Genomic DNA, 12,060 nt, shown 5'->3' on the forward strand with positions numbered 1-12,060 from the left:
CCTTCTTCTTCAGCTTCATCATCCTCAATTACTTCACTACTCTCATTTCAGACAGGATCAATAATGTCCTTGTCATCAATAATCTCTGAAATCAGTTCTTTGTTGTCAGCGACTACGCAACGGTTCAAGGATTTGAGATCAGTATTGCATCACATGCAACTGGATGTCACTGCTGTTAAAATCTATGTTACTACAACATTCATCTGTCGCATTTTCTTCAATAGAGCACTTGTTCCAGCAATTCCTTGTAGTGGTTGGACCAGTGCTTTGCCATGCAAGGCCTACTAAATACACAATATTTGTTAAGATTTACAGATTTCAAGAACATTTTGATTTTGTCATCTGGCTTTACTATTGAAGTGAACAGTTTGTGGTGATAATGAACCTGAAATTCATGTATAATGCCCTGATACAGTGGCTGAATTAATGCCATCATGTTTTTTGATAAAAACAAAGTTTTTATTTTTCCATCTCTTGATTGATATGCATCAGCAGGTGGATGAGCTGGACATACCAGCATCACTTTCAGTTCTACAAAACTTGTGATTGTCCCTTCTGGTACACCACAGTCGCATGATACATGTGCTTTAGTTTCACCATTCTTCACACAGTCAATAATTTTTAATTTAAAACTCACAAAATATGCTTTCCGTTTCTGTGACATCATAACAAGCAGGCAGAAATCTGGACAGTGAATGAATAATTTATGGTCAACATGGGTACGCTCATTTCTATTATTGCCAAGCACTGCTGCACTTCATTGACTGCATCAATAGTGAGGGGTGTATCAAAAGCTTCTGTCTAGCAACAACCCTAATTTGTTAGTAAGACAAAGCAAAGATTGAGTTTAAGGTTGCAGTAGTAAACCATACTGCAAAAAGGCTACTTGCAGACTATAATAACATTTTTTCAAGTTTATAAAATATGCTGAGAGTGCAAAAATAATTCAGAAATGACATTTTATTTTGGGAGACATACTTTGTACCACTTTATATCCAAATCCACGGTATTTCGGTCTGCGGTATTTTTGGCTTCTACTGTATTAGTGTTTGATCTTTCATAATGACACACACCTTTAATTTCTTAGTTTCATCTCAGGGCTAGTGTTCACAATGCTGGTATTTTTGCCAGGAGGAGATTATCTGGTGTCTTTGAAGTACAAAATCATTCTGCTGCAGGTGCTATCGAAGTTTTATGCCGATGTAAGAAGTTCCTGGGGTGCTGATTTTGTTGGTGTTTCACAGAAACTGTTTCTGAAATATGACTGAGATTACAGTTTTGTGGTCCACTCTTAATATGATACATCTTCTTCATAGCGGAAAAATGCTGCATTCGTTTAATTTTAATATAATACTTATATATGATTTGACCATCAGCAGCTGTGTGAAATATTAGTCCAAATTATTCACTGAATGCAAACTTCATGTTATCAACTGCTGTGGGCATAGCTATACTACACAATTGTGATATATGAAAATTTGTGCTGGACCAGGGCTCGAACCCAAATTTCCCACTTACTGGAAGTGCCTACCTGAACCATTCTGGCTGTTCATGCACACACCCCGGCCAGATCCAAACCATCATATGTCACTGCATGCTTCTTTATATCTTAGTCTCATGTATGTCTCCTTTCAAGCTCACAGCAGTATTTCATTCCTACTAATGGAGAATGACACTATCACAAGGAATCAAGACCATTTCTATCTTTGTGCACACCGTCTCTGATTATGATACTAACTTATGTGTGGGAATCAAGCAATGTTGCTAGCTTAAAGCGAGACATATGTAAGACTACCATATGAGGAAATGGACAGTGACATATGGAGGTTTAGATTGGGCCAGGGAGTGTGCACAAATAGCCAAAATGGTTCAGATGACCGATCACTACAAGCAGAAAAACCAAGTTAAAGTCGTAGTTGGTAGATCCCCTCACTTTACTAAACTTCCTGAAGTGTCTCAGTCTTGCTAGTGAGTCTGTAGAAGATCGTATGAGAAACATACAGTACGACTGGCCTGCTTTTCCATCTGATATTTGCAGTGCTTAAGGCAATCCATCCTTGAGTTATCTTATTGAGTTGTCACATAGGATTTGCTCTGCCTGTTTAGCCATGAAGCTCGTGTGTTTGGTTTCCCTTGCAGAAGCTATAGCAGCTCCATCGAATTCTCTGGGAAGTGTAGTTCTACACCCTGTAATTCTAAGTGACAATAGGGGTAGCTGTGTTACTTGAAACACGTCTGTGAATGCCATTATGAAGTGTTTATTTGTGAAAACACTAAACTGATCATGATGAAACAACATGTCACTTATTAAATCAAAAACTAGCAATTTTTGAGGGCATGGTTTTAACTGCAGAACTCGCTCGGGAGGCTCGGTATTGGCGACTGGCAAGTATGGCACTCAGTCAAGATCTTGTACTTACAGTTGTGAAACATTGTAGCTGTTTGTACAGATTCATTAGCTTAAACATTATTCATGTGTTTACTGAAACGACTGATTTCTTGTGTAGTAGTATTGGTGTAAGAAAGTGCTTAGGACTGGTAGGCACCTCGTTATGCCTGTAGTGGAAAAAGTGGCTTTTATTTGCAAATAGATGTGTACACACACTGAAATAGATGAATGTCCTAACCAAGCTGAACATCCAGAATATTTTCCAGTCACTGCTATGTAACATACAAGCTCTTGAGGCTCTTCACAGGAGCTTCACTCAGTAGTAATGGTCCACATGAAGACTGCTGAAAACATAAAGAAATGTGCTTACTTTGTAAGTATTTTTTATAATAAATTTGTACCTCTACTTCCGATTATTGATGTTTCCAGGAGCATCTGTGTATGTAGTTTTGATAGAAAGTAACAAGAAAATAGGATCTTAGACTTTTAGTAAAACTTGTGTTATACAGCTGTTTCTCATAATGGAGTTTAAAAATCTATATCATTAGATTGTTTGAGTGTAGATATATCTTTTTCTCCTGCAACAGGTTATGTTTTACCCCCAATTCAATAATTCATTGAGGTGAGAAATATTTGGATCCACATTGTGAACACATTTTGATTTTATGTACTATTTTGTAAAAGAATCAAAGCAACGTGATATTTTCATTACCCCCCACTATCCCCCATTTGGAAAGTGTGATGATTACAGTTTCTTTCCCTTTTATGAATGGTTTACCATAGTGCTTTTCTCAAATGATTAACTAATATACCTGTAGTGGAATGTCATTTGCACTGGGATTATTACTTTAAAGAAAAATAAAATTTTATGCAGCTCGAACGCATGCAGGCAGAAAATTCTGCTGAATGGAGAAGAAGTGAAAGCCTGGAGACTGAGAAACTTGCCTTGGAGAGAGAGAACAAAAAGCTACGAGCTGAACTTCGTGATGCAAATGAGCGACTTGAACGTATGCAGCGCAATGTTGCAGCAGGCCGTTTGCCTTTGCCTTCATCATCAGTTGTGGAAACAGAACTGCGTGAAGATCTTGCTGACAGAGTTAAGGTAATCTAACTTTTTCTTTATATTGATGTGGTGAAATCCCAGATTTTGATCTCTCTAAGAATCAACAAAACACATTTTGGTATTTTTATACATACTTTGTATTGTATAAAATAAATGTTTGTTTGTGCATGTGTTTTCTGAACTCAAACTGGTCCCTCCCCCCTCCATATCAGAGTCAAAAATAAAAAGCAGGTACAAACAGTAAATGAGTTCACTGAACTAAGGTAAGATAAGATACAGTTCTGCGTTGTGGCCCCAGACGGGCCATTCCCGGCGGGGTCAGGGATTTTCTCTGCCTCGTGATGACTGGGTGTTGTGTGGTGTCCTTAGGTTAGTTAGGTTTAAGTAGTTCTAAGTTCTAGGGGACTGATGACCTCAGATGTTAAGTCCCATAGTGCTCAGAGCCATTTGAACCAGACAGGCCACTCGGACCCAACCAACCACTCTTGTCATCCTCTTGCATTGGCATTATTGGATGCATATGTAGGGGTATTTGGTCAGCTCACTGTTGTTGGGTTTCTTGACTTTGGAACCGCTACTGATCAATCGAGTATCTCCTCTGTTGACCTCATGAGGCTGATGACACCCCGTATCAGCCCTCCAACAGAGGAATTGAACCTGGATCCTCCACACGGCAGACAGGCATGCTGACTGCTCAGCTTCGGAGGCGGACTCACAGATGTGAGGACAATATTGAAAATAGTGGAATATGGCAAATATTATTTCACATGTCACAGTTTTTGCTTTTCACATAATCTATGGAAAAACACTTTTGCACCAACCTCGTGACTAATTTTTTTTCGATCAGACCTGTCTCTCATTACTCTTTTAACTACAGGATTTGTGGCATACAGTCACCTGTGTAATGGAGGTAAAAGTAATTCTGCTTTCTTAGTGTAGTTCAGTAGTATGTGCTGTGCTTGAATTGTGAATGGGTCAGTGTCACTTATTTACACTCTTCAGTCTGTCTCCACACCGCAAAGAGTCATTTCAAGCTTGGACCAAGCTTGCATTGTAATTTTGTGGTAAGAAGTATTGTCAGAATGGGAAGTTGCCACTCAGTGTGTATACTCTACAATGATACTATTCAGACATAAGGTTGCTATTGTAAAACCACAAAAATTTTAGGTCTGCCTTTTAATGGTCACCTGCAGTGAACACCACCAACAGATAAATGACACCTACATATTGTCGCTTGAATGTTCCATGAGGAGAATACAACTGAAATGCGAACTTGCATTTTTGGTGCAACTGGGAGGCTTTGTTGATCCAGACAGTATGCAACTGTGTCCACACAGTCAGTTTGGCCCCTAGGCATATGTTAATGTTAATAACAGTAATACAGCCCTGCCAGCAATGAAGTGTGCAAAGAAGGTGGGCAAAAGAACACCTGGAATGAAACTCAGATCAGTAGTGTATGGTTCTCTTCACTGAGAAGTGTAAGATTTGTTGGACACATGATGATCATCCGAAGAAGCATGGGGAGGGTACCAGGTACCAATGCATGATGCAGACATGCATTCTGAAGCCTTGAGGAGAACATAGGTTAGTCATGTTGTGGGCCAGTAAAATGTATGTATGTCACACGTCACTTGTTGCAATTGAGGATACCCTTTTACACTGGAAGTGAGTAGTGGGACAGACTTCAGCAGCAACATCTTGACCACCTTCTGGACATTGTGCAAAAGGGGATACAAGCAAGTCACAATCTGTGGGGTGGAGTTAGATAATAATTTCAAAAATGTGAATTTTGAAAAAGACTTTCTTGTGGCAGTTATTGTTTTGCTTTTATTTCGAAGGAAAATTATTTAATTTAGTTTCATAAGGTTTATCCTTTCATTCTCTTCTCCCCTTGAAAACTGCTGCCTCACACCGGTTCATAGATATACAGGTGATGCAAAACTTTCTTGGTCAGATTGCTCATTTTCTTTGCCCATACTTAATCAGAACCATTACTTTTATGCTGACCAAATACCCCTACATATGCGAACAAAAGTAATAAATTATTGACAGTATAATGTAAATGGATAATAAAAAAAATCTACACTCCAAGTGGTGGTGTGGAAACAGATGCACAAAAGGTTTTAACTTTTACATGCTTTCGGAGCCAGCAGCTCCTTCTGGCAGAAGAGATGAAGAGGAAGGGAGAGGGGTGAAGAAAAAGGACTGGATAGGTTTAGAGAAATTAGTGCAGTTCAGGAAAGTCACCCAGAACCCTGGGTCAGGGGGGGACTTACCAGATGGGTTGAGAAGAAAAGACTGATTTTTGGGGACTGCACCAGAGGAGATTTGAAAATCCAGAGCTTAAAGGTGGAAGACAGGGTAATATGCAAGACAGAGATTACTAGTAAAACATTGAGCATGAGTTAATAAGAGTGAAAAGGTAAGTGCATTGCCTGTAACAGATGTGGAAGGGGGATGGCAAATAATAGGCAGGTCAGAAAATGAGTGAAGAAAGGAGCAGGTACTGTGAAGAAATGTTGAGACGGAAGGAATTAACATAAATTAAGGCTGGGTGGGTGGAGAGAACCAAAGACATGTTGTAGTTTCAGTTACCACCTGTAGAGTTCTGGGAAACGGGTGTCTGGGGAAGAATCCAAATGGCATGTGTGGTGAAACAGGCACTGAGGTCATGACTGTCATGTTGCATAGCATGCTCTGCAACAGGACATTGCCTCTGTACTCGCTATGCCCATTAATGCACATTAATCCCAACTGATAACTGGTTCTTAGTCATGCCGATGTAAAAGGCTGAAAAGTGTTTATATAACAGCTGGTATATGACGTGTCATCGTACATGTGGCTCTCGCTTTGATAGTATATGTTTTGCCAGTAACAGAGCTGGTGGTAAGAGGGTGCATAGGGCAAGTCTTGCAGTGGGGGCAGTCACAGGGGTAAGAGCCATAGGGTAGTGAGATGGGTGCAGAAGGAGCATAGGGTCTCACAAGGATATTGCGGGGATTGGAAGATATTCTAGGTATGGCGGGCAAAATCTCAGTCACAATTGTTCTCATTTCTGGGCATAATTTTAGGAAGTCATGGCCTTATTAAGGTAGCTGATGAATACATTCAAGACCAGGATTATACTGGGTGACAAGTGATGTGCTCCAAAGTTGTTTTTTGAAGGGATCAGCAGTATCAGAATTGGATTTGATGGCCTGGGAAATCTGCTTGTGAACTAGGCTGTTCGGATAATTATGTCCAGTGAAGGCTGAAGTGAGAGTGGTGGTGTATTGCTGTAAAGAGCCTGCAGCCGAACAAATGAGTTTGCCTCGAATGCCAAGGCTGTATGGGAGGGAACATTCGACATGGAAAGGATGGCAATTGTCAAAATGTAAGTACTGTTGTTTGTTAGTAGGTTTGACATGAACAGAAGTGTGCAGCTGGCCTTCAGTGGGGATGAGATCAGCACCTGCAACCCATAGTACAAAGACTTCCCTCCTATATTAAACATACCAACCATTTCCTAGATCATCTGAAATCCATGAATGTCCCACTCCCACCACACACCTTGCTTGTCGCGACTGGTGCCGCCTCCCTCTATACCAACATCCATCACATACATGGTCTGTCTGAGTCTAAACATTTTCTCAGTCAATGCCCACCTGATTCGAAACCTATGATATTCTTCTTGCTCACCTTAATCAACTTCATGTTTGAGGAGAAGACATTCAAACAGATGAGGGGTACAACCACAGGAACTAGGATGGCTCCTTCCTGTGCCAACCTTTTCATGGGTCACTTGGAGGAGGCTTTCCTGGATCCATAAGCCTTCAGCCCCTGCTTTGATTTAGACACATTGATGACATCTTTGCAGTATGGACTCAAGGTGAGGCTGACCTGTTAAAATCCCTAGAATCTCTAAATATCTTCTCCCAATTAAATTCCACATGGTCCTATTCTGGATCTCCCATGCCACTTTCTTTGATATTGATCTCATCCTCAACTACACACTTCCATCCGCACCAAACCTACTAACAAACAACAGTACATACATTTTGACAGTTGCCATCCTTTCCATGTCATCCTTTCCATGTTCCCTCCCATACAGCCTTGGCGTTTGAGGAAAATGTATTTGTTTGAATGCACTCTTTACAGCAATAAACCACCATTCTCACTTCAGCCTTCGCAGGATGTAATTATACCAATAACCCAGTTCAAAAGCAGATTTTCCCAGGCCATCACATCCAATCCTGGTACTGCTGATACCCCCAAAAAACAACTTTGGAGCACACCACTTCGTAAAATCATGCTCTGAAATGAGATCAATTCTGTCTGAGATTTTGCCCATCACACCCAGAATAGCTTTTCATTGCCTCCCAATCTTCGCAATATCCTTGTGAGACCCTATGCTGCTCCTGCACCCATCTCCCTGCCCTATGGTTCCTACCCCTGCAACCATCCCCACTGCAATACTTGCCCCATGCACCCTCCTGCCACCATCTATTCCAGCCCTGTAACTGGCAAAATATATACTATCAAAGGGGGAGCCACATGTGAAACAACATGTCGTATACCAGCTGTTAAGTAAACATTGTTCAGCCTTTTACATCGGCGTGACTACCACCCAGTTATCAGTCAGGATGTATGGGCATAGATGGAGGGCAACATATAATATCCTGTTGCAGAGCATGCTGTACAACATGACATCATGATCTCAGTGCCTATTTTACCACACATGCCATGTGGGTTCTTCCCCCAGACACCAATTTCTCATAACTACACAGATGGGAACTAATAATACAACATATCCTTGCTTCTTGCCACCCATCTAGCCTTAATTTACATTAATTCCTTCCATCTCACCATTTCTTCACAGTAACTACTCCTTTCTTCACTCCAGTTTAGTTTTCTACATCTTTCATTTTTTGAGCCCTCTGTTTTATTTGCTATCCCCCCTTCCACCTCTGTTACATGCAATGCACTTAGCTTTTACTCTTATTAATTCATGCACAATGTTTTAATAGTAATCTCTGTCTTGCATATTACTCCGTCTTCCATGTTTAAGCTCTCAGGTTTTCAAATCTCATTCAGTGCAGTCTCCAGCAATCAGTCTTTCCTTCTCATCCTGTCTGGGAAGTCTTTGCTGACCCGGGTTCTGGGTGATTTTTCTGAACCGCACCTCTTTCCCTAAACCTCTCCAGTCCTTTTCCTTCACCCCTCTTCCTTTCCCTTCAACTCTTCTGTCAGAAGAAGGAGCCTCTGACTCCAAGAGCATGTAAAAGTTAAACCTCTTTTGTGTGTGTGTGTGTGTGTGTGTGTGTGTGTGTGTGTGTGTGTGTGTGTGTGTGTGTGTATGGTGAGTAGATTCTTTTATCCATCCATTGACATTGTTTACATAGTTGATATAGTTCATACAAGACTGAAGCTTCTAATCAAAATATGAAGAGCAGAGCAAATGATATGGAAATTTCATTTCCTTAGTATCATTCTGGGGCTTTTGAGTTAGTTCAGAATGAGGAACTTTACATGTGTAGACTACTTTAAGTGATTAACACTGTAGGGAAATACTGAGGTAAAAGCGGGTGGCACACACTAAATGGAAAAAGGAAAAATGCAAGCAAGACACAGGAAGAGGAAAAATTAATGAATGAGACAGCTGTAAAGAGGCCTGTATTAAACAGTTTAATAGTTTTGGAAATGACGGTGATAAAGTATATGTACTGTAGTGTGATTCCGTGATATGGGAATATCTGTTTATATGTTTGTGATCATCACACATTGTAAAAACATTGTTTCATAGACAATATTGGTCTGGACATGTTATGTGAGGTGAGGTGATAAAATGAGGTAATTTGATAATTAAATAATGTTAAACTGAAATCCAGTGGTTGAGTAGGTAAGTTGATAAGGAAATTGTATTAAGATTTCACTGATTTAGGTAAAATAATCTTATCTTTTTATGTAGATGTAGTGAAATAATAGATTGACCTCTTTAAGGAAAAAAAAAAAAAAATTAAATATTTTTCGCACATGCTTTGTGCTGTGTAAAATAAATGTACGTATGTGTGTTTTCTGAACTTGACTGTTTTTCGTTCATAACAGAGATGGTCAATTATCAAGTCTAAGAATATGTAGAACAATGTATGAGCAATAGGCGATAAATAGTGTGAGAAGATGGTGTACACTTAGGACCAGCTTTGCTCTCACATGTTTGGTCAGAAAGACCAATGTTGCAGCAGGGAAATTCAAGACATCATATGACAGTGCAAAATTTTGCTTTGCCGTACTGTATGCACTCATCATCATTGTCTTTTAGTTTCCAGCCACTGGCTGGATCTATTTGAAACATAAGCCTCTCCAGCTTTTCCTGTCCTCTCATCATGTTTCCCTCGCCATTCTGTCTCAGTCCTCTCCTCTCTTCTACACACATTATTTCACCCCGATACTCTATGCCTCTGTCTATCAGCCTTTAAGTCTCTTGCCTTCTATTGTTGTTTCATGAGTCACTGTATAATAATGCTTTATTAAATGATATTTTTAAAAATTTCCATAGTTTATGATCAGATCCAACACATCATAAAACAGTGTCATCTGATATAAATCAAGTTACAAGCCACTTCAAATTGAGCTGTCAACATTCCAAGCAATTCCTCAAAAGGCTGGTGTGCAACAAAAGTAAGACACAATGCCTAAAGTGTGGAGTAAATTTAGCCAATCTGAATACAAATTTCAACATGTTTTGGCCACATTAATAAGAAGTCAGGGCTAATAACCACTATACGCTAAAAGAACACAATTCATTGTGAGGATGAGTAAAAGATGTAATCTATCCAAAATCAGGCTTCACTGGATCAGAGAAGCAATGAAGTGATCAATAGGGAAGATGCGTCAATCTGCTTGCTGATCAGTTAAAACTCCTATGAATAGCCAGACTCACCAAAATTACATGATCATAATTTGCTACTGAAAGTGTTCAATGATACCTAAATCGACATGAAAAGAAAATTTATGAAAGTGGCAAAATTTGAAGGAAGGGCACAGAAATTTCCACTGCTGATTGTGAATGCCAGAAAGACAATTACTTTATTTGGAATCATTCAAATTGAACACTGGCGAAAATAAATCAGCTTTGTCAAATCTGGTGAGCAACACGAATTTACATAAAACTATCAAAGAAGCTTATGAAAATGTGGAGCATTATGAAGGCAGTGAGAAAATTTATCAACTTGGTATGTGAAGGCATTGATCGCAATGAAAGTTTGTTGTATTTATATTGGATTGTGGTATGCAAATAAAGTAAGTTGCATGTCAGTTTTATCTGCGTAACTAAATTGTTTATAAAGGTTTTTAAAATGTTCGTATAAATGAATAAACTGAATACCGTACATGGAGGTCTATAATGAGTATGATGCTCCACTTTCAACAGTTAAAAAAAAGGAATGGCTGAATTCAAATATACAGGGTTATTACAAATGATTGAAGCGATTTCACAGCTCTACAATAACTTTATTATTTGAGATATTTACACAATGCTTTGCACCCACATACAAAAACTCAAAAAGTTTTTTTAGGCATTCACAAATGTTCGATATGTGCCCCTTTAGTGATTCGGCAGACATCAAGCCAATAATCAAGTTCCTCCCACACTCGGCGCAGCATGTCCCCATCAATGAGTTCGAAAGCATCGTTGATGCGAGCTCGCAGTTCTGGCACGTTTCTTGGTAGAGGAGGTTTAAACACTGAATCTTTCACATAACCCCACAGAAAGAAATCACATGGGGTTAAGTTGGGAGAGCGTGGAGGCCATGACATGAATTGCTGATCATGATCTCCACCACGACCGATCCATCGGTTTTCCAATCTCCTGTTTAAGAAATGCCGAACATCATGATGGAAGTGCGGTGGAGCACCATCCTGTTGAAAGATGAAGTCGGCGCTGTCGGTCTCCAGTTCTGGCATGAGCCAATTTTCCGCGGGCTACGCGTGAAACTTGCCCGCACGCGTTCAACCGTTTCTTCGCTCACTGCAGGCCGACCCGTTGATTTCCCCTTACAGAGGCATCCAGAAGCTTTAAACTGCGCATACCATCGCCGAATGGAGTTAGCTGTTGGTGGATCTTCATTGAACTTCGTCCTGAAGTGTTGTCGCACTGTTATGACTGACTGATGTGAGTGCATTTCAAGCACGACATACGCTTTCTCGGCTCCTGTCGCCATTTTGTCTCACTGCGCTCTCGAGCGCTCTGACAGCAGAAACCTGAAGCGTGGCTTCAGCCGAATAAAACTTTATGAGTTTTTCTACGTATCTGTAGTGTGTCGTGACCATATGTCAATGATTGGAGCTACAGTGAATTTATGAAATCGCTTCAATCATTTGTAATAGCCCTGTAATTGTACTAATCGGGAAGGTACTCCATGTGAAAGACAACTCAAAGGTGCAACCATAGATGAAAATATATTTAAAATTCACAATATAGCATTTGGTGATAAACAGTTTAAAGGACCAAATAACTAATGTTATTGGCATATCAAAGGAAGGGATACATTACATTTTGTATGATAAATTTGTTGAATGCTGACCAACGGCAAATGTAAGAAAGAATTCTTGAGGGTTTGATGTATAAACT

General features: G+C 39.9%; 1 protein-coding gene across 2 annotated transcripts in view; it reads left to right on the forward strand.

The window, feature by feature from the left end:
* LOC124612786 (coiled-coil domain-containing protein 102A) overlaps window positions 1-12,060 on the forward strand; it is a 149,805-nt gene that overhangs the window by 71,343 nt on the left and 66,402 nt on the right. For both annotated transcript variants that reach the window (XR_006979570.1, XM_047141183.1), the window contains exon 6: window positions 3,264-3,491. Coding sequence is in view for 1 of the 2 variants with exons in the window: in XM_047141183.1 (XP_046997139.1) it covers window positions 3,264-3,491 (228 nt within the window). In the remaining variant the exon portion in view is untranslated. The remainder of the gene's footprint in view (window positions 1-3,263; window positions 3,492-12,060) is intronic.

Source organism: Schistocerca americana, chromosome 4, assembly GCF_021461395.2.
Source record: "Schistocerca americana isolate TAMUIC-IGC-003095 chromosome 4, iqSchAmer2.1, whole genome shotgun sequence".
Lineage (NCBI taxonomy): Eukaryota > Metazoa > Arthropoda > Insecta > Orthoptera > Acrididae > Schistocerca > Schistocerca americana.